Raw genomic sequence first — 27,571 nt, 5'->3', positions numbered from 1 at the left:
TCATGGAGAAGTTTTTATACGATCAAGGACAATTTGCTTGTTGAATTTGTTTAGTTATATCTTAATTGTAAAACACAAATATAAAACTAAAACTTGTTGACACTTTAATCATGACAGCAAATGTTTGCTTTTTCTGAAGGTTGATGGCACCGTGGAGGATGTGGTGGGGATGGAAGTTATGGCACAAGACCATAACGAACAAGACCAACTATTTGAGCAAGTTAGAGAGTACATTAGAAAAGCGCAGGAAAAAACAAGGCACCCAAAAACAACCTCAGGGACCACACCAACTGTACACATCGGAGATCTTGTTCTAAGACAAAATATCAGGTCTCAACAAAGAAAGGGAGGAAAATTGAACCCCAATTTTTTGGGGCCATACAAAATTGGGGCGATTGAGGGCAAGACAGCTGACCTCCAGGATGAGAATGGAGCCATGGTCCCCAAAATAAACATTGACCACCTAAAACCATACAAAGAGAATAAACCAAGAGTGCCTCATAGGTATGAAAACAAAAAAGGAGCATCCTCCTGGATGACACAGTCACCATCCCCAACAGCCTCAGCTCCTCCAGCCACTGCTCCTCCAGCCGCAGCTCCTCCAACCACCACTCCCTCTTCCACTGCTCTACCAGCCGCAGCTCCTCCAAGCACCGCTCCCACTGCCACTGCTCCTCTAGCCTCAGCTCCTCTAGCCATTGCCCCCTCTGCCACTGCTCCTCCAGCCTCAGCTCCTCCAACTACCGCTCCCTCTCCCAATGCTCCACCAGCCGCAGCTCCTCCAAGCACCGCTCCCACTGCCACTGCTCCTCTAGCCTCAGCTCCTCTAGCCATTGCCCCCTCTGCCACTGCTCCTCCAGCCTCAGCTCCTCCAACCACCGCTCCCTCTCCCAATGCTCCACCAGCCGCAGCTCCTCCAAGCACCGCTCCCACTGCCACTGCTCCTCCAGCCTCAGCTCCTCCGAGCACCGCTCCCACTGCCACTGCTCCTCTAGCCTCAGCTCCTCCAGGCACTGCACCCTCTGCCACTGCTCTTTCAGCCACAGCTTCTCCAGCCACGGCTCCCTTTTCCCCTGTTCTTAATACCGCAACACCACCATGACTGTTTTTGACTTTTAGACAAACGAGGGAAAATGTGGACAAATGTAAGATGTATTCATGATAAAACTGTAAGCATATTAAAACATACATTATGGATATGTGTCACATAGGTCTTTTACTTACAAAGTGTTTTATAAATGCCCCTTGCTGCTATCGAATGAACCACATTTCCAATTGTATTTTGAGGTATTGTTCTGACTTATTTTTGGCAGACGTTCAAGATGCCTGGAAGGGAAAGCACGTCCATGTTCTCCTATCAAAAATCGGGGCGTACAAATTGTTCTTTTGGGACATTATGAACGTTAGACCCAATTCTGAGCTGGAATCGGAGGTAAAATTCTGTTTTCATATCTAAAACTTAGGTTTGTCTTAATTGGCAGCACTGTATTTTTTTGTGTGGGGAGGTAATATTTTCTGTTTCAATTTGTTTGCCGTTTCAATTACAGGTTATAAACGCGTACCTCCTGTTGTTGGTGAACAAACGCAACCAAATCAGCGTGGAAAAGGTTTCCTATATAGTCTCATTTGCAATGACAATTTTATGGAATGGAAAGAGCCAGAGACTCAAGGTGTGTCTGTATTAGTACTGTTTATTAAATTCTATCTTGCAAAATTATCAATGAAGTTAAGAAGTTAAATGTCTTAATATTGTTGTCGGGCCAATTAGTGGCCCAACAACGTTATTAAGACATAACAATTTTATTAAAAAACTCAATTGGCATTAATTTTGTTCTTTACGCATTTTACTGATTTTTTTCTTCTGTTTATTTTTAGATCAACCCGGTGGAATACAAACTTATTGTTGGCATTGTCAATGAGCATAAGCATTGGAAGCTGGCGGTAAAGAAATGTTTTAATGCCACAAGAGGAGTAACATTACAGCAAAAAATATATAGTTATGTGCAAAATGTTTAATAATTCATGCATATGAATAATACAACTTCTTTTTTTGTGTTTAAAATATAAGCAATCATGCCAGGAGAAAAAAGGTCCTTTCTAGTTGATCCTCTTGGTGAGTCTCAAATGGACATTAAAAAATGCCTGGAATCAACCCGGTGAGCACAGCGTCTAAAAATCAGAGTACTATTGTGATATCAACATTTAACTGAAGATGTGCGCTTTCTTTTGAAAGTGGACTAGGTTTTTGTTTTTACCAATATGAATTATGTAATTGATGGATAAAACTTGAAATTTGTGATAATATGTACTGGCTCTTATATTTCAGGGCGTTCATGCGCAAGAAAGGGTGCAATGTTTCCAGGTGGACTTGTGGCACTGTCCCCCATCCCAGGCAACAAGATTCAACCTCTTGTGGTGTATTTGCTTTGAAAGTATGCATTTGTTTTACAGACTAGATTTACCAAACTCATATCACTCAATGATGCAAAAACGTAATCAAACATTACTCAAAACTAAAAAAAACTAATTTAGAGTTCATACAACAAAGGACTAAAACAAATTATTGTCTGATATTAGAATTTTCTGTATGATATATAGATGGCAAACATTTAAAGCATTCTTTATGCACTGTAAACATCTGACATTGTATTTTTCAGTTTGCAGAACATCTTCTTTCAGATGAAGAAATAGATTTATCAGCAAAGGCACATGATGTAAATAGGTACAGGCTGCAAATTGCCACCACACTTCTATTAGAGACTGGTAGGTAATATGCACCCAAGAGATGTTATTGCCACCCAAAGAATGGTCCTGACTGTCCTATCAATGCTTTATACAACTCAGTTAAGTTTTACACAGGGAAGTACTATAGCAATTCTTCTGTCTTTGTTTTCACAGACGATTTATCTAACTTGTGCTGTGTTTGTGGGGAAGCTACACATGACACAGACAACAGATGGGTAATTATGTCAGGTCTTGTTAACTAATGCATGTGATGATTAAGAAATATATTGAATTACACATTCGTTGTAAATTATTGTAAATGATCTTGCTTTTTTCTTTGTTTACCAGATTCAGTGTGACGAGTGTTGCAGGTGGTTCCATCTTGTATGTGTCGGGGAGCCTCCAACCGAAGGCTCTTTTTTGTGTACAGCATGTACAGAAAATAAATGCTAAATATTTTAAGCTTGCTTGAAGACTATTTTGCTTTTTTTTAAATTAAATTTTGTATTTCTTCATTTTATTTTATTATTATTTAAAAAATGTTTTTTTTTCTTAATAAAGTTCAAAGTTATCATTTTTGATGTATGTTATATGATTAAGAAACAAAGTTGTTTGACCAAAATAAGGCCAAAGAAATTGATAAAGTGCAGTAATAACGGTATCACTGCACAAATCATCAGAAAAAAAAGAGCTGGAGTCCAATTTGGCCTAGGAATGAGGGAACCTGTTCAAATTTGGCACACAGCCTGAAAGGACCCCCAGGAAGACAGAAAAAAAACAGCTGGAGTCCAGCACTCACCGTTCTCCAAATAAGGGGGGGGGGGGGGCATATCCTCACGGGGCAGCTGTGAGGATTTGTTCCCCCCCTGTAACTTGGGCTGGGAATGAGGGAACCTGTTCAAATTTGCCACCCAACCTGAAAGGACCCCCAGGAAGACAGAAAAAAAACAGTTGGAGTCCAGCACTCACGGTTCTCAAAATAAGGGGGGGGAACATATTCTCACGGGGCAGCTGTGAGGATTTGTTGCCCCCCTGTAATTTGGCCTAGGAATGAGGGAACCTGTTCAAATTTTCCACACAACCTGAAAGGACCCCCAGGAAGACAGAAAAAAAACTGCTGGAGTCCAGCACTCACGGTTCTCAAAATAAGAGGGGGGAACATATTCTCACCGGGCAGCTGTGAGGATTTGTTCCCCCCCTGTAATTTGGCCTAGGAATGAAGGAACCTGTTCAGATTTTCCACACAACCTGAAAGGACCCCCAGGAAGACAGAAAGAAATTTGCTGGAGTCCAGCACTCACCGTTCTCAAAATAAAGGGGGGGAACATATTCTCACGGGGCAGCTGTGAGGATTTGTTCCCCCCCTGTAACTTGGCCTAGGAATGAGGGAACCTGTTCAAATTTGGCACACAACCTGAACAGACCCCCAGGGAGACAGAAAAAAAACGGCTGGAGTCCAGCACTCACCGTTCTCAAAATAAGGGGGGGGGACATATTCTCACGGGGCAGCTGTGAGGATTTGTTCCCCCCCTGTAATTTGGCCTAGGAATGAAGGAACCTGTTCAAATTTTTCACACAACCTGAAAGGACCCCCAGGAAGACAGAAAAAAAACTGCTGGAGTCCAGCACTCACCGTTCTCAAAATAAGCGGGGGGGGGGGACATATTCTCACGGGGCAGCTGTGAGGATTTGTTCCCCCCCTGTAATTTGGCCTAGGAATGAAGGAACCTGTTCAAATTTTCCACACAACCTGAAAGGACCCCCAGGAAGACAGAAAAAAAACTGCTGGAGTCCAGCACTCACCGTTCTCAAAATAAGGGGGGGGAACATATTCTCACGGGGCAGCTGTGAGGATTTGTTCCCCCCCTGTAATTTGGCCTAGGAATGAGGGAACCTGTTCAAATTTGGCACACAACCTGAACAGACCCCCAGGAAGACAGAAAAAAAAACAGCTGGAGTCCAGCACTCACCGTTCTCAAAATAAAAGGGGTGGTGGGGGGGAGGGGGTAAACATATCCTCACGGCTTGACATTTTTTATAGAGTTCTTGTTACACTTTTTATCCCCCCTCCCCACCATCTGTCACTTTGCTTGGGACAAAAGGAGCCTTCAGAACTGAAATTTCTTCTCAATTATTCATTCAAATCAATTCACTCAAATCATTCTCGTTATGAAAGATTTGATCACAAAACGTGTGTGGCTTTTTCTTAAATGAACACGTTTGACATTGCTGTAGTGTCAGCATTTAATTATATTGCGCTGTCATGTTAAAGCAAATTAATAAATGCAACAATATTAATTTGCTTTGAAAATACCTGAGTAATAAAATAAAATGGATGGATGGATGAATGATGATCACAATTAAGTATAAAGTCCCCTTTGTAATATACACTCCTTGTAGCCTGTACCCAAAAAGAGGAGTTTCTTTGCATCGAGGTTTATGCAAAGAGCTCACGTAATTATATTGTTGCGTTTTGGTGAAGTGAATGAGTATTCCGCCTGTACGACTGGTCTTTGAATGCCCCCCGCTTCAATGGCAGAACGCGGATGAATTTAAAGACATCAAATGAGAATAATCCTTTATAAAAATTAAAATTGGCTGACGCAAACGTGAGTTCTTCGTGTTTTTATTGAGAACAACGTAGTGCTGACGCCGTACGACGCCGTACGACATCGGTTTTTCGCTTTCCAAATAAGGTGTGCGCGCTCCCGCGGCAGGGGAAACAAAATCTCACGGGGGAACCAAATCAAGCACAACACCGGCCCCGAGTGTCCTCGGACCGCTTTCGGTGCGCTCGCGGCCCGCTGGAAGTCTAATATTAATCATAAATATCGCTCCATCTTCTTCTCCGCGGTGCTTAAAAATTGTCCACCCGCTCTCCTGGAGCTTTTTTCGGCCATCTCAGGCGAGTGCACGGCCTCCCGGCGAGCCCGGCACCGCATGGAGCCGGCCCAGAGTGTCCTCGGACCGCTTTCGGTGTGCTCGCGGCCCGCTGGAAGTCTAATATTAATCATAAATATGGCTCCATCTTCTCCTCCGCGGTGCTTAAAAAGCGTCTATCCGCTCTCCTGGAGCTTTTTTCGGCCATCTCACGCGTGTGCACGGCCTCCGGCGAGTCCGGCACGCGAACGGCGTGGGTGATGTTCTATTTTTTTTCCTGTGGGCGCGCGCCCCTACTGGAAAAATTCCTGGCTACGCCACTGACTTGTACGCAACTACTTCAAACTGTATATAACGCTTGACAAAGAAAAACAGTTCTGACCAACAACAATCTATCAACCAAATCAGAACGCCTATGCAAATATGCTCTGCTCATTGTTGGTGAAGGCCTCTTACAGGAACAAAAACACACACACATAACAAAAGGACAGTAAGGACTCTGAGACATATGGCTGACAGGGAACAAAAGACATCTCTGTCACTAAAGAGGAGGAATTTAAATAACAGGAAAGTCATAACATGTAATGAAAAGGCTTTACTTAAATTATTCCAACAGGCAGGGAAAATGTTAGCGATCCGACGTCCAATTGGAACGTCGCCTCACTTTTACGTCCGCGCTCTCAGCAAGGGATCCTATATAAGCCGAACCAGCCAGTGTGAAAGCAGTTGCGTTCGTTCTGCATGCTATTTTGTCCCTCGGATAATCATGGCATCCAGAAAGAGTCATGTGTCGACGTATTTTGATGTGCAAGAAGAGAAGGCCGTGTGCATCGTAAACGATACATGTAATGCTTGTTTATTGATGGGTTCTGCTTCCGCAAATCAGCAGGCCAACCTGAAGCGCCATCTCAAGAGGAAGCACCCAGAGGGATTAGCGAAGGTAAGCTTTTGATAAATGGATTACAATTGATTTTCGGTATAATACTGTTGAGATTACTATGGTCGAACATAACAAAAATTCATGAATTCAAACTCAAATCTGTCCAAAGGTGGAAGAGGAGAACAAAAAGCCAAAAACGACGGCGACGCCTGGTCCATCGCAGATGGCTGACATCGATGATGAAGTAAGTATAGTCTGAAATGTTTTTTTACATTTTTACAAATGATGAAAAATGTATCGATCAAAACTCAAAACGAAAATTGCAGATAGTCAGATACATTATTACTTCATATAATCATATAATCAACATCTGCCCCTTATATGGACCACCCTCGGAAGCCAGCCTCTTTGACCTAGGACCAGAGATGCGGGCATGGCTACGCGACACCGAGTTGGACATCTGACGTTACACGAAAGAAGAAGATTATTACTTTGGCCATTTCACTAATGATTTTATTTTTTTCTCAGGTTTGTGACAGCAAAAGTTACGCGCAAGACGATCCAATACATGGTGGACCGTGAGGAGTTTCAAAAGGCGGTCATTTCTCTGATTGTTCATGATGGCCTCTCGCTCGTCACATTCCAGCAGTCGGCTATGCGGACACTGCTAGGGCCTGCTGCTAATCAGCTCTCTGTCAGCCGAGACAGAGATCAGATCCGCCACATGGTGGTGGCTGAGGCCGACAGGTTGAAGGAGGAAATCAAGTCGGAGCTGAGCCAGGAATGCGTATTCATCAAGGCAGACGCCGCCACCAGCCTCATGCGGAACTACATGGGCATCAACGTCCAGTACTTCCGCGACGGGGAGATTAAAATCAAGACTCTTGCCATCAAGGACACCCACGGGGGGCATGACAGTGAGGCGGTCAAGAATGTCATCAAGGATTTTGACCTGCATGTCCTCTCCATCGTCATCGATAACGCAGCGACCATGAGCAAAGCCGTGCGGCTCATCAATGAGGACGACGAAGATGCTGATGATGAAAACTAAATGGATGAGGACGAGGGGGCGTCAATCTGGACGACGAGGTCCAGCTTGAGAAGTTCGCTGGGATTCAGGATGCCGATTTTCGAATGATTCATCACATGCGCTGTGCTATTCACACGCTGCAACTGCCAATTCGTGACGGATTGAAGGCGGAGCATGTCATGAAACTACTGGATAAAGTCCGACGGGTGGTGAAGAGACTGCGGACACCCAATCTGCTTGCTGTCCTCCGCCGTCGAGGTCTTCTCCGTCGTCGATGTGCCCACCCGTTGGGGAAGCACCTACCGTTTTTTTCCGTGTATAGTGCGCCCCCATGTATAATATGCACCCTAAAAATGGCATGCTGATGCTGGAAAAAAGCCTGTACCCATGTATAATACGCACCCAATTTTTATGAATTTTTTTTTTATGAAACTTTTTTTTTTTTTTTTTTAAGTCCCAATGATCGTCACACACGCAGGGAGGCAATGGGTCCCATTTTTATAGTCTTTGGTATGGTCTTAACTAGGCTGGATGTAATTTTTTTTGTTGGCGTTGATTTCTCCGACTGCCAGCAAAGTGTTGTGAAATAAAATATGACCGACCAGTAATACGCATTTTGTTATTTGCTGATTGAAACTGCTAATTAAACTGTGAATTGAAACTAATAGGTGGAGAACTGAACTCTCGCTCTTTATAGAGCTGACGTGTCTTGCGCATCCGTTCTGCGCATCTGTAATGGCGGCCTCCGTATGACGTCCGGTCCGCGATGGAGATTAAAAACAAACAATATTTGACAATAACACACCATCAAGGATTGCCCCATCGCATCAAACGATGTGTCGTCAATTATGGATTTTTTTGACTAAGTGTGTTGGGACAGGATGGCTGAATGCGATGCGCGATTGACAACAAACAAGAAGAAAGGTGATTACAAGTTTTATTTCGGGGGAGATTTGTCATGTCTCGTCCCCAGTTTTGCTATGTGTCTAGGTTGCCATAGTTTCTGTTCGCGTCGCCCCTCTCTTCCTGTGTCACCTCAATCGATGTAACGTGTTTTGTATTTAAGTCCTGTCTGCCCCTCGCTCACCGTCGGATCATTGCATGTGTTACTGTCATGTCTGTTTGCTTTCTTTTCCTGTCTTTGGTAATGTCACCCTGTCTTTTTGTTCCACGACTTTGTCGGTCAGTCCTGTTGTTGGTTTTGTTTTCTAAAAAAAAAAAATAAAAAAATTAAAAAAAAAAAAAATTTAAAATTTTTTGTACCCATGTATAATGCGCACCCCAGATTTTAGGACAATAAACTCGTTAAATTTTGCGCACTATACACGGAAAAAAACGGTACCTCATGACAAAACGGCTTCTTCATCTACGAGAGCATGTCCGGGACTTGGCGGCTGCTTCTCCGGAACTTCTCCTTAACGAGTCAGAATGGAAGAAGCTTGAGACTTTGGCCATGATCCTCAAGATGCCATACGATGTCACGGTCAAGCTCCAGTCAGCCTCAATCACCCAGCTTTCTCAAGGAGTGGTCGGCCTTGAAGGCAGCGTTGCGCGGCGCAATGAAGGCTGACTTGGTTGAGGCGATTTTGTTCCTAAGAACAAACTCAAGTCGTTGAATTGAAACTTGAAAGTATCTGTTTATTGTATTTTGTTTATATGTTTAATACCGTTTTTTTCGTGTATAATGCGCCCCCATGTATAATACGCACCCTAAAAATGGCATGTTGATGCTGGAAAAAAGCCTGTACCCATGTATAATACGCACCCAATCTTTATGATTTAAAAAAATTTTTTTTTTTTTTTTTTTAAGTCCCAATGATCGTCACACACGCAGGGAGGCAATGGGTCTCATTTTAATAGTCTTTGGTATGGTCTTAACTAGGCTGGATGTAATTTTTTTTGTTGGCGTTGATTTCTCCGACTGCCCGTAAAGGCACCACCGCGGTCAGTGCGGACATGTGAAAAAGGCGTGCGGACGTGAAAAAGGCGGCTCTGTATGGGAGAGACGTTGAAGAGGAATAAAAACACCCTTGAAAACCAAAACTTGCCCCTCGTCGTGACTCGGAGCCGCAACAAATGTTTCGGATTTGTGTAGAGTACATTGTGACAGCAAACGAGCAGGTGATCGAGCAAGCGTCTGATACGAGAGCATTGCGGTCGTATGGACCATGATTACCTTAAAAAAAAAAAAAAAAATTAAAAAAAAATTCTACCCATGTATAATGCGCACCCCAGATTTTAGGACAATAAATTAGTTAAATTTCGCGCATTATACAAGTCAAGTCAAGTCAAGTTTATTTGTATAGCCCTAAATCACAAGCAGTCTCAAAGGGCTTCACATAGACAGAAATTGACAATTATTCTCAAAGCATCCCCTGATCTTAAGCTCCCAAAAGGGCAAGGAAAAACTTAAAAACCCCTACTGGGGGAAAATAAGAAACCTTGAGAAGGGACCACAGATGGAAGGATCCCCCTTTCAGGATCACCAGGTTGGAATGGATGCAGAGAGGGCACAAATGATACAACATGAACATCAATGAAATAAAAAGTGGATGTCCATGTCAGAGCAGAGGGCTGCCGTAGGAGCCCTCAATTGTCCTGGCAGTGTCTACGAGGAGGTTGAGCTGCAGTTCCCCCATCCTGAATTAACCCACGAGAATCCAGATAGCCGCTGTCAGCATGGGTGCCACCTAACCACCTCCCCGGCCGGGGAGGGAGGGAGTGGAGAGGGAGAGAAAACAAACTCCAGCTGAATCGGCCACTACAGGTTAGTTAAAGGCCATGTCATAGAAATGTGTCTTTAGACGTGTCTTAAATGTTTCTACTGAGGAAGCAGTTCTAATATCCATTGGTAGGGCATTCCAAAGCTCTGGAGCCCGAATAGAAAATGCTCTAGAGCCTGCAGACATTTTCTTGGCCCTCGGTGCCACTAAAAGGGTAGCGTTTTGCGAACGAAGGTTACGAGACGGAACATAAGGAACAACTAGGTCGACGAGATATGAAGGCGCTAAGCCATGCAGTGATTTATAGGTTAATAGAAGAACCTTGAAATCACATCTTAAATGGACCGGGAGCCAATGTAAGTTGGCTAGTATTGGGGTAATGTGAGAAAATTTTCTTGCCCGAGAGAGCAGCCTTGCAGCAGCATTTTGTACTAACTGTAGACTTTTGATGCGGGACTTAGGAAGACCCGATAATAGTACATTACAGTAGTCCAGGCGCGACGTGACGAACGCATGAATAATTGGGTGTCATCCGCATAGCATTGAAAACTAATATTATATTTACGTATTATGTCGCCAAGCGGAATCATATAAATATTAAAAATAATTGGTCCGAGAACCGATCCCTGTGGGACACCACACGTAACATTATAGAGCTCCGAGGACGCATTGCCATGGACCACTCGGTGCGTCCTGTTTGATAGATAGGAATGGAACCAGCCTAGTGCTGACCCTGAAATACCAACACAACTTTTAAGACGCCCTAATAAAATATCTAAGTCTACAGTGTCGAAGGCAGCACTAAGATCGAGTAGTAACAGTACAGACGAAGTGTTTGAATCCATAGCTATGAGGAGATCTTTAGTCACTTTAGCAAGTGCTGTCTCAGTGGAATGATTAGCTCTAAAACCAGACTGAAAAGTGTCGTATCGATTATTGGCGACCATGTAATCAATAAGCTGCTGCGCTACTACTTTTTCAAGAAGTTTTGCTATGAATGGGAGGTTTGAAACTGGCCTATAATTAGTGAGACAGTCCGGGTCAAGATTTGGTCGCTTAAGTAACGGTTTAATGAGTCAAAGTCAAAGTCAGCTTTATTGTCAATCTCTCCACATGTCCCAACACACAAAGAGACCGAAATTACGTTTTTCTCTATCCCACGGTGACGAGACACATAACACGATAGACATACAAGTACGCGACACAATATAAAAACAAGAAGGCAAAAATTCAAACAATCAATAGTAAGAGTGATGAATAAATAATAAATAAACAGATAACACAATAAATAAGAGGAGCAAAACGGAGCCAGCAAGCATAGCGCAAAAGTAAAAAACATCATAAACAAAAAGGCACAAACAATAAATAATAAGAGTAATAATAAATAAACAGATAACACAACAAATAAGAGCCAGTGTGCATACAGACAGTACAGACAGCGGTTTTAAAGGCTGTTGGCACTATCCCAGAGGAGACAGACAGATTGATTATATTTAAGACAGACGGTCCTAAAATTTGAAATAATTCTTTAAGTAGTTTGGCTGGAAGAGGGTCGAGTAAACATGTTGTTTGTTTAGCCGCACTAACCAATTGTGTAAGCCTTTCAAGAGACACGCTTTTAAAAGTTGAGAGGGTTGTTGCATGATCATCAGCGTTGGTAAACGGCGAGCTCGACCGAGCGATTGGAATGGTATTCTTGATCTCATCCCTATTGGATTCAATCTTTTGAGCAAAAAATTTCATGAACTCGTCAGCTGAGTGGAAGGAACTATCGGTGGTCGGCTGGCGCAGAGTCAGCTTTGCCACTGTATCAAATAGGTGTTTCAGATTATTTTTATTGAGATTAATAACTTGCGAAAAATACCGAGTTTTTGCTAAGATAAGCGCATCTTTATATTTCAGGAGGCTATCCTGCCATGCCTGATGGAAAACCTCAAGTTTGGTTAGACGCCATCTGCGCTCATGCTTTCTACATAATTGCTTAAGCGTACACGGAAAAAAACGGTAAACCAAAAAGCCATCACAAAACTGTTGTAATTATTTAGATTTTGATCTAAATTAGCCTTGAATAAAGACTAAGCAGTCACATGAATTAACAGAAAAAATGGACAGCCGGACTCGGAGCAAAAATCCGACCGAGTCCACAGCCCTGGTTATAGTTATTTGATAAGTTTTATTTTGTATAGCAACTTGTATATGTTTTTATCGTTACAGTCAGTACAGTAGTTGTTGGCTCGTTGAACTCTCGTTTTGTTAAATAAAGAGCCGTTTACCAAACCCACGTCTTTCCTTGTACTTTAACGCTACAATATAGTAGTCATGTACTAGATCTGTGGAATAACGACGAGGCTGACGTGAGGGTTGTTGACAAAGGACGAGGAATTTGATCGATGGATTTAATGATTTGGAGTGACACAGATGGTTTGATAATATTATTGCTTATATAATAGTTATTTGATATATAATTTATATATCGTTATATGGGCCTGTGGAATATTTTGAAGTGCAAGCGCCATCAGCGGCGCGCACCTGGCTGGCATTGTTGACATAAAGGACGATCGATGGATTTAATGATTTGGAGTGACACAGATGGTTTCAAAAACAAAAAATACAAAACACAGGGGGAAAGAAAGAAACAAACACGGAAACGAGAACCCAGCGGAATGGTGACGTTGCCGTATGTGAGAGGAATTACGGAACGCATCAAAAGAGCCATGAAAAAATACAACATAAACACACCTATCAAACCACATACAACACTCAGTCAGATACTGGTCCACCCAAAAGACAGAGTCAACCCGGAAAATAAATACAATTCTATATATGAGATTCCGTGCAAATCATGCAATAAATCATACATCGGGGAGACAGGGAGGAACTTCATCACAAGAAAAACAGAACACAAGAAGGAGTGTGAGAAGGAGACAGCAACAAGACAAACAAGAGCAATAAAACTACAAGCAGAACAGGAACACTACAAGTCAGCCATTACCGACCACTGTAAAAGAGAAAACCACATTATGGACTGGGAAAATGCCAGAGTCATCCGCACTGAAGAAAACAAATATCAGCGTTGGATCTGGGAGGCCATTGAGATCCGCAAGCGGGGCCCGAGGACCATCAACAGGGAAGAGGGAGCCTACATGCTCTCTACAACCTGGAACAGAATTACGGAGAGGTGAACGGACAGCAGAGGGCGTGACCCACCTGTCAAATCTGACAGGTGAGCCACGGCTTCATCCATCAGCTGATAAAGCGTCACAACCACATCAGTGACACTCTGATGAAGGCGGAAGAACCCGCCGAAACATGTCAGGTAATGCACCTAAAATAATTTGTTTGATATAAAAGAACCAGTGAAGTGATCAGTAAGTGTGTGTTAAAACTCCACCATGCAAAGCAAAAGCCATTTATGAACAACATCCAGAAATGCCGCCGGGTTCTCTGGGCCCGAGCTCATGTAAAATGGACTGATGCACAATGTAAAAGGGTTTTGTGGCCTGATGAGTCCACTTTTCAAATCCTTTTTGGAAACACTGGACGACATGTCCTCTGGACCAAAGAGGAAGCGGACCATCCAGACTGTTATCAACGCAAAATTCAAAAGCCAGAATCCGTGATGGTAGGGGGTGCATTAGTTCTCATGGCATGGGTGACTTACATTTCGGTGTAGGCAACATAAATGCTGAAAAGTACATACAGATTTTGGAGCAACATATGCTGCCATCCAAGCGACGTATTTTTCATGGACGCCGCTGCTTATATCAGCAAGATAATGCCAAACCACATTCTGCACGTGTTACAACAGCATTGCTTTGAAGTAAAAGAGTCCAGGTTCTCCCCTGGCCCACTAGTAGTCCACACCTGTCTCCCATTGAAAATGTGTGGCGCATTATGAAGCACAAAATAGGACAGGGAAGACCCTGGACTGTTGAACAACTGAAGTGGTTCATCAAGCAAGAATGGGAAAGAATTCCACATGAGTAGCTAAGAGAATTAGTCTCCTCTCTTCCAAAACGTTTATTTAGTGTTATTAAAAGGAAAGGTGATGTAATGAAGTGGTAAACATGCCCTTTCCCAACTTCTACTGCACGTGTTGCAGCCATGAAATTCTAAGTTACCGTTTTTTTCCGTGTATAGTGCGCCCCCATGTATAGTACGCACCCTAAGAATGGCATGCTGATGCTGGAAAAAAGCTTGTACCCATGTATAATACGCACCCAATTTTGATGAATTTTTAAAAAAAAAAAATTTTCTTTTTTTTTTTTCTTTTTTAAGTCCCAATGATCGTCACACACGCAGGGAGGCAATGGGTCCCATTTTTATCGTCTTTGGTATGGTCTTAACTAGGCTGGATGTAATTTTTTTTGTTGGCGTTGATTTCTCCGACTGCCCATAAACGCACCACCGCGCTCCGAGGCGGCTCTGTATGGGAGAGACGTTGAAGAGGAATAAAAACACCCTTGGAAACCAAAACTTGCCCCTCGTCGTGACTCGGAGCCGCAACAAATGTTTCGGATTTGTGTAGGGTACATTGTGACAGCAAACTAGCAGGTGATCGAGCGAGCGTCTGATACAAGAGCATTGCGGTCGTATGGAGCGTGTTTGAAATGAACAGCAGAGACGAAAGGAACAAGGCAAAGTGTTGTGAAATAAAATATTACCTGTAATACGCATTTTGTTATTTGCTGATTGAAACTGCTAATTAAACTGTGAATTGAAACTAATAGGAAGAAAACATATCTCGCTCTTAATATAGCTGACGTGTCTTGCGCATACGTTCTGCGCATCTGTAATGGCGGCCTCCGTATGACGTCCGGTCCGCGATGGAGATTAAAAACAAACAATATTTGACAATAACACACCATCAAGGATTGCACCATCGCATCAAACGATGTGTCGTCAATTATGGATTTTTTTGACTAAGTGTGTTGGGCACGATGGCTGAATGCGACGCGCGATTGACAACAAACAAGAAGAAAGGTAAGTTTTATTTCGGGGGAGATTTGTCATGTCTCGTCCCCAGTTTTGCTATGTGTCTAGGTTGCCATAGTTTCTGTCCGCGTCGCCCCTCTCTTCGTGTGTCACCTCAATCGATGTAACGTGTTTTGTATTTAAGTCCTGTCTGCCCCTCGCTCACCGTTGGATCATTGCATGTGTTACTGTCATTCTGTTCCTGTCTTTGGTACTGTCACCCTGTCTTTTTGTTCCACGACTTTGTCGGTCAGTCCTGTTGTTGGTTTTGTTGTACCATGACTTTCTTTAAAAAAAAATAATAATAAAAAAAAAAAGATTACATTTTTTTTTTTTGTACCCATGTATAACACGCACCCCAGATTTTAGGACAATAAATTAGTTAAATTTTGCGCACTATACACGGAAAAAAACGGTAATTATTATTTGAAAAATAAAATAAAGTTGATTAGTTTGAGCATTAAATATGTTGTCTTTGTCGTGTGTCCATCTATCTATCCATCTTTTTCCGCTTATTCGGGATTGATTCGCGGGGGCAGCAGTTTTAGGAGGGACTCTCAGACTTGCCTCACCCCAGCCACTTCATCCAGCTCATTCCGGGGGATCCCAAGACATTCCCAGGCCAGCTGAGAGACATAGTCTCTCCAGCGCGTTCTGGGTTGTCCCCGGAGTCTCTCCCGGATGACCGAGCTTCTCACCCTATCTCTAAGGGAGAGCCCGGACATCCTGCGGAGGAAACTCATTTCGGCCGCTTGTATCAGGGATCTCGTTCTTTCGGTCACGACCCATAGGTCGTGACTATAGGTGAGGGTAGGAGCGGATATCGACCGGTAAATTGAGAGCTTTGCCTTTTGGCTCAGCTCTCTCTTTACCACAACGGACCGGTACAGAGTCCGCATTACTGCCGACGCTGCACCGATCCGCTTGTCGATCTCGCGCTCCATCCTCCCCTCACTCGTGAACAAGACCCCAAGATACTTGAACTCCTCCACTTGGGGCAGGATCTCTTCCCCGATCCGGAGAGGGCATTCCACCCTTTTCCAACCGAGGACCATGGACTGGATTTGGAGGTGCTGACCCTCATCCCGACGAACACTTCACACTCGGCTGCGAACCGCACCAGTGAAAGCTGGAGATCACGGACGGCCTCAACAGCACCACGTCGTCTGCAAAAAGCAGAGACGCGATGCTGAGGTCCCCAAACTGGACCGCCTCATTGCCTCGGCTGCGCCTAGAAATTCTGTCCATAAAAATTATGAACAGAATCTGTGACAAAGGGCAGCCTTGGCGGAGTCCAACCCTCACCGGGAACGAATCCAACTTACTGCCGAAAATGCGGACCAAACTCTGGCATCGGTGATACAGGGACCGAACCGCCCTTTGCAGTGTATTCAATTGAATAAAGATTGAAAAGGATTTTCAAATCATTGTATTTTGGTTTTATTTACATTTTACACAATTTCCTAACTTCAATCGAATCCGGTTTGTAATATTATTTTATATGGATTTCACTTATCGCGGATGGCTTTTGAAACCGATTATCCGCTATAAACGAGGAATTACTGTAAAACCTTCTGACCTGGAGATGGGGGTTGTTGTTTCATCTGCTGCCGTACCTCGTGTACTGACCGCCATTAGGCAACCCAAGATCTTGCCAATACAAAAACAACTGTTACTCCACATCTTTGTTTTCCTTGCTCAACAACGGACATCTCAAACAACATGCAACAGATAACTCAGAGTTTCCCTTACTTACCTAACTTACTGAGTTTTCACATAACCCGCTTTCTGGAATACCCCCCAGGGACTCTATTTGTTTGGAAATTTCTTTAAGCTTCCTAGCAGAACTTAGCTTAGCCATCTAGCATGACTCTACATTACACAAGCTACAAGAACAAAAATGATAATAGATACGTCTTTCCAAAAATGAACGGAATGTGGGCAATCTCAAAACGTGTGGAACGCGTCTTCGAAAGATCCGTGACAAAAAGAGCAAGTAGTATCGATGCCTTTTTTAAACCTCTGCAAATAGTAAAAGTGGAACAAAACAGTGCAAAACAACAGCGACATCATGCGGTCATCGACGTGGTCATGCAGCGTGAGCATGCGTGCCAACTTTGTATGTCCTGAAAACAGCCGTGGGTCGAGGCGTCTGCTATCAGCTGACCGAGGGCGGTACAGGACAGCAGGGGCGTGTTCTTCCTTAAGCTGCTGCATCGTCACTCTTGTGCTCGTGCTGCGGGTGGAACCATGCTGAGGGTGACGACAGCGGCGGCGACGAGGAGGACGTCGTGGCGCGGGTGAGTTCGCTCGTCCTCAGCACAGAGACACAAGAAACACCAGTTACGGCCAGACCAAATACCGTGACCTCGGAAAAATGTCATCCAGCTAATGCTCATGCTTACAAGGGCTCATGAGAGGGGAGATAAGCCCTGCCCACATTGTGACGTCATACTAACATGGCAGCCTACGTGGTTGTTACCCTCGCAGTCTTTGCTCAGCGCACTCGCTCGTTTCTATTCTCGGTCCGTCTACTTGCCTGCTTGTCGGCACAAGCAGGCGTGTGAATGAGTGTTTTGCCAGGGTCCAACAGTGCTTAGCGGCTAAGATAATGAGCCCGATGACGTGCGTGTGAGTGTGCGTTGAGTCTCAGCGTGTGCACCAGCTGCACAAACACGCGGACTCTTTGTTCATGTTCCACATTTCACTCACAAAGGCAAAGGTGCGGGAGAGGAAGGTCAGCACAAAGTAGCGACTATGCTTAGGAATTTCTCCACTTTCTGCGTCCTTAATCCAAATCACAAGAAGCAAACAGTCGGTGGGTTTCCATTGCCCTAAGAATTGCGCAAAAGCAAATTGCCCTTTGGCGACCTTCAGCTGCGTTTGACGTAGGAGTTAATAAGTTAAACTTTACATGGCGCCCGCACAAACATGCACTTTTGCCCCAGGGTCAAATTTCTGAATAAAAAACTGTGCTTGTACTGGGCGGATTCGATTTGGCTTTGTTTGTTCCCCCTTTGAGCTCATACGACAAGTACAAAAGGAACAAATGCAGGCGCCAGCAATGAGGGAAAGAAATTCTATTGACATGAGACCAATTGTCATGAACTTTATTGGTCACTTCTTTTGGCACTTAATGAGCGGCTCTGATCGGTTTCCTTGTGTTTTGGGCTGCGTGTTCATGTGACAAAAACAAGTGCCGCTTGTAAAGTAAACCAAACAGCCAACGACGGGGTGCTCCGAGGGGACACAACGAGCGCCGCGGCTTGGTCCTGGCAAACTTGGAAGTTTCATGACAAGGTGGCAGTGGCACCGGGGGTCCAATTGTGGCGCCCGCTGGCAGAAAAATGGCGCTCAAGCTGCAATGCGAGTGAGAGCTGAGCGTGTGTTGTGCTTTTAGTTTGAAAGGGTCGGCCCGCTGCGCCGGCGGCGTGTCAGTGAGGAATGAGCCGGTGCTGGACTTCAAACGAGGGAGTCCTGAAAGACGGCTGCTTCTGCAGGTCTGCTCGGTGGTTTGCGCTCGCCTCCGCACCAGGCCAATGCGATGGCTCTCCTTTTCTCTGTCAACATGAACACACACTCAGGCGCTGGAGCGGCTTAAGTCCACCACAGAGGAGATTCCTTGCGTGGTCGGGGATGAACACGTTTGGACCGCTGACGTCCGATATCAACTGTGTGTGAGTCCGCGCCACCTTGTCGTGTGTCACCGGCTGAATGGCTTCCCGGAGCCTCACGTCTTTGCTCTTCTCTTTTCAAGCCCTTCAATCACGCACACAAAGTCTCAAAGTTCTGCTACGCAGACAAGGTGATTCAATCAGCAAATGACCAAGTTTGAGCTTTGAGAAACTTTGACATGAATTGGAGCATGCGTGCCCGTGCAGGACCTTATCCACAAAGCCATCACGGCGTCGATGGCGGCACGCCGCGAGTGGGACCTGAAACCTGTCCAGGACCGAGCAGCAGTCCTCTTCAAGGCAGCCGATGTCATCAGCGGAGCCAAACGAAGTGAAGTGCTGGCCAAGACCATGATCGGACAGGTAACGGCCTGCCTCAGCTTGAGCCGCGGGCACTCTGAAGCAAAGGACTGGCTCTCCGGGCTCCCAGGGCAAAACAGTGATCCAGGCGGAGATTGACGCGGCCGCCGAACTCATTGACTTCTTGCGCTTCAACGCCAAACACGCCATGGACCTGGAGGCAGTGCAGCCGCTGAATGCCGAGGGCAGCACCAACACCGCCGTCTACCGTGGTCTCGAGGTACGGAGCAGGCGCCTTTCCTCCCCCTTCCAGGTGGGACTGTCACAACAACTCCTCTTTTTTTTCCCCATCAGGGCTTTGTGGCCGCCGTGGCGCCTTTCAACTTCACTGCCATCGGCGGGAATTTGGCGGCAACGCCGGCCGTGATGGTGAGCGAGACAGCGAAAGGTTTTCCGGCACGCCTTGCAAAAGCTTCAAATGGCGCCGCGGTGGACTGAGACAATGAGATTTGAATCCTGGTGGAGAACTGGGAGGAGTTCTTCAACAGTATGCATCTGTTTGCATGGAGTCCAGGGCAACGTGGTCTTGTGGAAGCCCAGCGACACAGCCATGTCAGCCAGCTACGCCGTCTACCGCATCCTGCGCAAGTGCGGCCTCCCGCCCAACGTTATCCAGTTTCTGCCGGCCGACGGTCCCGTCTTTGGAGACGCCGTCACGTCCTCAGAGCACCTGGCGGGAATCAACTTCACCGGCAGTGTCCCGTAAGCGCTTCTTTCAAACCTGCTTTGGAATCCGGTCCAGTCGCCCTCCATGTTTTTTCTTTTTGGGTGGAAAGTTTCTTCTCGTTTTGCGTCGTCCGTCCGACTGATTTCGACCCAGTAAACAAAATCCCGTACGACTGTGCCATTTTCCCGCAGGACCTTCAAGAGCCTGTGGAAGCAGGTGGCCCACAACCTGGACGTGTACCGGACCTTCCCCAGGCTGGCCGGAGGTGAGGACCACCGCCGCCGGCCGCAACGGCACTCTTCTCGCTCTCAGTTGACCCCCCCCCTTCTTGTCAGAGTGCGGCGGAAAGAACTTCCACTTTGTGCACAATTCTGCGGACGTGCGCAGCGTGGTGAACGGAACAGTGCGCTCAGCCTTTGAGTATGGTGGCCAGAAGTGTTCGGCCTGCTCCAGGATGTACGTGCCCGCCAGCTTGTGGCCCGACGTCAAGCGGCAGCTGCTCGACGCTCTCAAGCAAATTCGCGTGGGAGATGTAAGTTCCTCTTCTTGCCCTTCCTATAAAGTGCGGTTCTTGTTCTTCCATTGCGGGCGGGTCTGAAGGCGGTCGACGTAGAGGGCCTGCATGCACACCTGCCAAAAAGAAAGCCCATAAATGACTTTTTTTCGTAGAGGTGTGTTAGCGAACGTCCGGGACACAAGGCACTTGTGAGAACTTCCTTCTCACGCTCGCTGGTGTCCGCAGAAAAGCATTCACAAAATATCACCATCACAAGCTGACGTTGATATCATGAAAGCCAACCGGGCCTTGTTGTTGTCTTTTAGCCAGTGGAAGACTTTGGCGCCTTTTTCTCTGCCGTTATTGACCACAAGGTGAGGCCTTTAGCGTGTGCGCAAGCCAACACGTTCGCGGGCTGACGTCCTCCCCTTTGTCTTCCTTGGCAGTCATTCAGCCGCATCAAGAAGTGTTTGGATGACGCCAAGTCGTCCCCTGAGCTGGAGGTCATCGCCGGGGGCAACTGCGATGACTCCAAGGGCTACTTTGTGGAGCCCACCATCATCACCTCCCAAGACCCCCAACACCCAATCATGGCCCAGGTCACCCCTCACCTTTAAATCTAACAAGTTTGAGGTTCTTTGTGCTGCGGCTGCTAGTACAGATTCAAACGAGCTCTGCAACGTCCACACTCGAAAACCCGTGATTGTGAACGTCTCCTCCTTTGTCGTGTTTGTCTTGCAGGAGCTTTTTGGCCCGGTTTTGTCCGTGTACGTGTACCCGGACGACGACTACAAGCAGTTTCTGAGCCTAGTGGACCGCACGTCTCCTTACGCGCTCACCGGCGCCGTCTTTGCACTGGACACGTAAGCTCCCGCCTGCTCCGGGGGTTGGGCCAAAGATAGGGCCCTGTTGCCTTTTGACAGGCGGTTTGGTGACCTTTTTCAGGGCCGTGGTAGACGAGGCGTCCAAAATCCTGAGGAACGCCGCGGGCAATTTTTACATCAACGACAAGTCGACGGGCTCCGTTGTGGCGCAGCAGCCGTTTGGGGGCGCTAGAGCGTCAGGTCAGAACCAGCAGCGATACAGGGACACCTTGACACGTTTCACAAGAAAATAGGTCCCCAAAAGAGGCTTCAAGCTTTTTCGTGAGCCTCCCACTTGAAGTACACCCTAAATGGTGTGGATGCAGGTTCCCCCTTCGCTGCTCTTTTTGTGGAGGAAACGTGAGCGTTCAAAAAGCATTCATGATGACTTTTCTGGATGCTTTCATCAAGTGTGAATTTACTCTCGCCTAAGAGTACACTTTCCAGACAGGTTTATTTAAATAGGGTGATTTGAGATACGAGTGTTGAGTTACAGGCATGGTCGTGGAACAAAGTCAACTCTGACCCCAAGGCACCACTGTACACGCCAAAACACCCACGCTAACGTGTTTGTGCTGTAGCAAGTCTCGATGCCATTTATTTATTTTTTTTGCCAGTCTTAACGCCATCTTTGTTTTTTTGCCTTTGCCAGGCACAAACGACAAACCGGGCGGCCCTCACTATGTCCTCCGCTGGACTTCCCCGCAGGTGGTAAAGGAAACGCACATCCCACTCACACAGTGGAAGTACCCTTACATGGCCTGAGGGGAGCACCGCCGTCAAGTCGCAGGAAGCCCTCAAGACTGGCCCCGCCCACTTTGCGCTGACCTACAGCCAATGTCAATGTGACGTGTTTCAGAAAGAGTATATAGTATATATAAATCTTAGGAAGATTGTGTGCATGTATATATTCACACTCTTCCTGAGATTTGTGTGTGTGTGTGTGTGCGCGTACACACACACACGGTAATAATGACACAAATCAACTGATACCATGAATACATGTAGTTAGGGAATTTTAAGTGTTGAAGATCTGACATATTTTGTGACGTTTGGAAAACATTCAGTTAATGCTAATTATTCCAAATAAAGATCATGTGACAGATCATGGCAGCTATTCCTGCTTTTTATTCGCTTCATTTATAAAGAGCACACAAACTAGGGTGACCAGATTTGGGTTTCTGAAAGAACACCTTTTTGGGAGGGGGAGGGGGGTCGTTTCTTTTGTGTGTGGGGGGGCATGGTGTCAGTATAGCAATTGCATTTATTGGCTCGGATAACAAAACAACATATATACAATCACAAAAACACATTTACGCTAACAAAAACATATGTTTACACTGACATTTTTTAGTTTTATAGTGGTACACTAAGTATAAAAAGACAAGAAATACGGCCATCGGTGCATTTGAAGATGAAAAAAGGGCTCTTGCGGGGTGCGTTGGCACCTTTATTTGCCACAGACACGCAAGTGCCTGCCTTGCATGTCAAGCACTCAGCTTCATAAGGATCACGACCCTGGCGAAAGGACGGGAATGTTTTTATTCAACTCCTCCGTGACCGTGCATTTTCGTTTCGGCATTGCTTGTAAGCACTCGGACAAGCCAGGCCAGCCCACCCTACTTCATAGCAAAGTGACTATAGTCAAATAGGTCACGGCCTTCTAAAAAGGGGGCGACTTATTTGCGAACGATACAGAAAAACCTGGAAATGGAACGGAGTGGCAATTTTATTGACAATGTACTGTACATGCATTACGTTTGAGGCAGTCCAACAAAATCCCGGACGATTTTGAAATTACCCCTGGACATTTTTTTAGGGCTCAAAAGTAGGACATGTCTGAGAAAAAGAGGACGTCTGGTCACCCTAATATGTTTATACAACTTACAGCTTTGGAGCTTAGAGTTTACTATTTCATAGTTGATGGCAGAGATGGGACCAAGTCACACATGTGCAAGTCTCAAGTAGGTCTCAAGACATTTTTGTCTTGGGCAGGTCAAGTCCTTAAATAGGTCAAGTCCAAGTCAAGTCTTTAAATAGGTCAAGTCCAAGTCAAGTTAACTGTAGTTTTTATTTATTAACTTGCTCCATATTAAATCATATTTACCTAATTCAGTTTCGTCATCATATTCATTGCATTAAACCTATATACATATACACACCTATTTAGATAAATGAAAAGCACTTACTTGGCAGAATGGTTCTTCAAATGACGGACAAAGTTTGAAGTTGTCGTCTGGCTGTCCGAAATGTTTTTGTTGCATATCTCGCTCGCACTGTGGTGTCCGTCTTTTGCCGTCATAAAAGTAATTGCGATAGCCGAAGGTGATCACTCCTGGTACCGCTCCCGCTGACATCTTTGCGCATGTCTGATTAAAGGGGCGTGATTCTCCAATAAACACGTTCGGTAGGTAGAGCGGGCACGACTGATTGATTGACAGGGTAGTGATCCAATCATGACAACGCCATTCTCAGCCTGCGCTCCTACCGTGTTATCGATATTATTTTTTTAAACGTATTATTAATTTTATATTCAAACTGAAAACATGAGGTAAATGTTGGATTCTGTATGTCACCTTAAATGGCGACCTTGCAGCAGTGAGAAGACTACGGAAGAGGATTAGGGCCAGTGAAGAAGAAAAAAAACGAGGGGTGACAGGATTCTGACTTTTTTCTCAGAATTCTGACTTTAAAGTCCGAATTCTGACTTTATTCTCAGAATTCTGACTTTATTCTCAGAATTCCGACTTTAAAGTCAGAATTCCGACTTTAAAGTCAGAATTCTGAGAATAAAGTCAGAATTCTGAGTTTAAAGTCAGAGAATTCTGACTTTATGGCGTGGGGTGGCGGAGGGAGAGTCAGTGTTGTGTGGTTTTGACCAGAGGGACTTTATGTCGTAAACGAGTGACTTTTTGCGTGCCAGAGGATTGCCGGAGGACATCATTTCACACTTGGAGGAGCGGGGGTGAGTAAATAAAGCATTGTGTTCATTTTGGTGACTGTTGCGTATATAACTGGCTCCGTGTAGCATGTAGCTCCGTTGCTAATTGATAGCTCTTGACGGGACGCGCTGCATTTACACGCAAAGAAGCATTATGCGTATTTTTGTTCATTCAGTAGTCAGTTTCATTAAACCGATGACGTAATGCACGATTATAAATATATATACACGTCACGGCAACGTCACAAAGCGTCGGTAAAACACCGCGACTCGCGGCATAAACTATGCCTTGCTGATTGTGACCGGCTGCAATATCATTGCACCTTACATTTAACTCAATACTGTTGTTTAAGAGTGGTGATTCTACGCGCCACAATTCAAGGTTACATCATTTGAAGGATAATCATGCACACACACACACGTCTTTATTTACTCACTGAATGAGACTTGTTTAGTGATGTTACACCTGACATCGTACCAGGAGTATTAGTATTAAAAACAACTTTATACAATAAGCATACTGTCATAAAGTCATGTTTTCAAAATGCCCACTGTTGTGTTTGACAAATTGTAATTGTTTTTACTTTGTTGTGCAGATAAAGTGACTGATGGAGGGTGCAACTCAACCAGTGCCTGAAAAGCTGGATTTGGATGACTTAATCAAGCTATGCTTTAGACTTGCATTCAGCAACAATGAAATACTTGCAGTTTTAGCACATAATGCTCAGACTATTATAAGTATTCGGACTCTGAAGAGAACTTGTAAAAGACTTGGTCTGTTCCGAAGAAAGAATCAGTCGGACCTGGGAGATGTGTTGGCTTTTGTCCAGCATGAAATCCTGACTTGTGGCCAGATGCAAGGTTATCGCTGGCTTCATCTACGTGCGATTCAAAAAGGATTTGTTGTCTCACAAGATGCAATAAGACAAATTATAAAATTGGTTGACCCAGTCGGCGTGAAATTAAGAAGAGCACGACGCCTTAGAAGACGCCAGTACAGCTGCAGAGGCCCAAATGCTCTTTGGCACATGGATGGCTATGATAAATTAAAACCCTATGGGATTTGCATCCATGGTTGTATTGATGGGTTTAGCCGGTATGTGTTATGGGCAGAGGCCTATACCACAAACAATGATCCCAAGGTGATTGCAAGTTATTTTATCAAAACAGTTTCGCGCATTGGTGGATGTCCAGAGAGGATCCATGCAGACAGGGGCACAGAAAATGGTTGTGTTGAACAGATGCAAGTGTTTTTGCGACAAAACCACTCTGACAATTTTGCTGGGGAGAAAAGTTTTCTTTACGGGAGAAGTACTGCCAATCAGCGCATTGAAGGGTGGTGGTCCATCCTTCGCAAACAGAGTGCACAGTTCTGGATTAATTTATTTCAAACTCTTCAGGTGGATGGTCACTACACAGGAGATTTTCTGGATAAAAGTCTTATCCAGTTCTGCTTTCTTAATCTTGTGCAGGTAAAATATTTTATCTCTCCCATCATGTTTTTGAAGTTGAAATGAATAAATTGAATAATAAAAAATAACAATGTACTTAAATACTTAACTATGCTGCTCTTGTGCAGGATGAGCTGGATGAAGTTGTGAACACATGGAACTCACACAAAATAAGACCAAGGTCGAACGGTGATACAGCTTCAGGCCGGCCAGTCGTCATGTATTCATTCCCTGCCATGCACAGTGCCGAGGATCGACTGAAACCCACTGGAATGCAAGATATCACTGCGTGTATGGAAGAGTGCACTCCAAAATGGCAGTTTCCTTGCGATGAAACTGTATTTGAACTGTGTTGTCTGCTAATGGAGGAAAATGAATGGCACGCTCCATCAGATCCATTGCATGCAAGTGACTTGTATCTTATGTTGAGAGAGGAATTACTGAAGATTGTTTGACAAGCGTATTGATGTAATACATATAAACTCCTCAGAAAATAATTTTTCTGATTTTTTTTTAATCAGTAGTCTGTATACTCTGAGTATACTATACTCAGTTACTATGTTTTTTTAGTCCTACAATGCCTTCTTGACCTTTAAATGTTCCTTAATGACCCAAATTAAACAGAATAATTCATTGCAAAATTGATTTTTTTTAAACTATGCTTACCGGATCTATGGTTATTCTTTTCCATTTGTGACTAACAAAAACCAAGATGTTACATTTTGCTTGAAATGTCCTGAACTTGACTGCTTAAATACCGTTTTTTTCCGTGTATAGTGCGCAATATTTTACTAATTTATTGTCCTAAAATCTGGGGTGCGTATTATACATGGGTACAAAGAAAAAAATTTTTAATTTTTTTTTTTTTAATTTTTTTTTTTTTTTAAATAAAGTCATGGTACAACAAAACCAACAACAGGACTGACCGACAAAGTCGTGGAACAAAAAGACAGGGTGACATTACCAAAGACAGGAACAGAATGACAGTAACACATGCAATGATCCAACGGTGAGCGAGGGGCAGACAGGACTTAAATACAAAACACGTTACATCGATTGAGGTGACACAGGAAGAGCGGGGTGACACGAACAGAAACTATGGCAACCTAGACACATAGCAAAACTGGGGACGAGACATGACAAATCTCCCCCGAAATAAAACTCACCTTTCTTCTTGTTTGTTGTCAATCGCGCATCGCATTCAGCCATCCTGCCCAACACACTTAGTAAAATTCATAATTGACGACACATCGTTTGATGCGATGGTGCAATCGATGGTGTGTTATTGTCAAATATTGTTTGTTTTTTAATCTCCATCGCGGACCGGACGTCATACGGAGGCCGCCATTACAGATGCGCAGAACGGTTGCGCAAGACACGTCAGCTATATAAAGAGCGAGAGTTCAGTTCTCCACCTATTAGTTTCAATTCACAGTTTAATTAGCAGTTTCAATCAGCAAATAACAAAATGCGTATTACAGGTAATATTTTATTTCACAACACTTTGCCTTGTTCCTTTCGTCTCTGCTGTTCATTTCAAACACGCTCCATACGACCGCAATGCTCTTGTATCAGACGCTCGCTCGATCACCTGCTAGTTTGCCGTCTGTCACAATGTACCCTACACAAATCCGAAACATTTGTTGCGGCTCCGAGTCACGACGAGGGGCAAGTTTTGGTTTCCAAGGGTGTTTTTATTCCTCTTCAACGTCTCTCCCATACAGAGCCGCCGTGTGCGCACGGAGCGCGGTGGTGCGTTTAGGGGCAGTCGGAGAAATCAACGCCAACAAAAAAATGACATCCAGCCTAGTTAAGACCATACCAAAGACTTTAAAAATGGGACCCATTGCCTCCCTGCGTGTGTGACGATCTTTGGGACTTAAAAAAAAAAAAATTTAAAAAAATTCA

General features: G+C 44.7%; 2 protein-coding genes and 1 long non-coding RNA gene across 4 annotated transcripts; 2 read left to right on the top strand and 1 right to left on the bottom strand.

Annotated features, from left to right (window-relative positions):
- Positions 1 to 12,047: 12,047 nt before the first annotated feature.
- Positions 12,048 to 23,654, bottom strand: LOC133162108 (uncharacterized). Its single transcript, XR_009716174.1, has 3 exons — positions 23,461 to 23,654; positions 16,968 to 17,526; positions 12,048 to 16,861 (listed from the first exon to the last, which is right to left on the bottom strand). It is a non-coding gene; the product is annotated as an uncharacterized LOC133162108 (long non-coding RNA).
- On the top strand, positions 17,371 to 22,377 carry aldh4a1 (aldehyde dehydrogenase 4 family, member A1). Of its 2 annotated transcripts, XM_061291055.1 has the most exons (15): positions 17,371 to 17,511; positions 18,612 to 18,711; positions 18,796 to 18,888; positions 18,969 to 19,016; positions 19,093 to 19,248; positions 19,316 to 19,465; positions 19,540 to 19,614; positions 19,760 to 19,947; positions 20,104 to 20,177; positions 20,248 to 20,444; positions 20,735 to 20,782; positions 20,855 to 21,007; positions 21,150 to 21,271; positions 21,354 to 21,472; positions 21,924 to 22,377. In XM_061291055.1, the coding sequence occupies exons 1-15, from the start codon at positions 17,462 to 17,464 to the stop codon at positions 22,034 to 22,036; spliced, it is 1,686 nt and encodes a 561-aa protein (XP_061147039.1). In that variant the 5' UTR covers positions 17,371 to 17,461; the 3' UTR covers positions 22,037 to 22,377. The 2 variants fall into 2 exon arrangements, with proteins under 2 accessions (XP_061147039.1, XP_061147040.1); XM_061291056.1 differs by lacking the exon at positions 21,354 to 21,472.
- Positions 23,655 to 23,692: 38 nt separating the features above from the next.
- Positions 23,693 to 26,304, top strand: LOC133162107 (uncharacterized). Its single transcript, XM_061291057.1, has 3 exons — positions 23,693 to 24,236; positions 24,809 to 25,684; positions 25,792 to 26,304. Exons 2-3 carry the CDS (start codon positions 24,821 to 24,823, stop codon positions 26,116 to 26,118), a joined length of 1,191 nt encoding a protein of 396 aa, XP_061147041.1. The 5' UTR covers positions 23,693 to 24,236; positions 24,809 to 24,820; the 3' UTR covers positions 26,119 to 26,304.
- Positions 26,305 to 27,571: the final 1,267 nt, after the last annotated feature.

This window comes from Syngnathus typhle, linkage group LG11 (assembly GCF_033458585.1).
Source record: "Syngnathus typhle isolate RoL2023-S1 ecotype Sweden linkage group LG11, RoL_Styp_1.0, whole genome shotgun sequence".
NCBI classification, from domain to species: Eukaryota; Metazoa; Chordata; class Actinopteri; order Syngnathiformes; family Syngnathidae; genus Syngnathus; species Syngnathus typhle.
The sequence above is the reverse complement of the archived record's forward strand: the minus strand, read 5'-3'. Positions and strand labels throughout refer to the sequence as shown.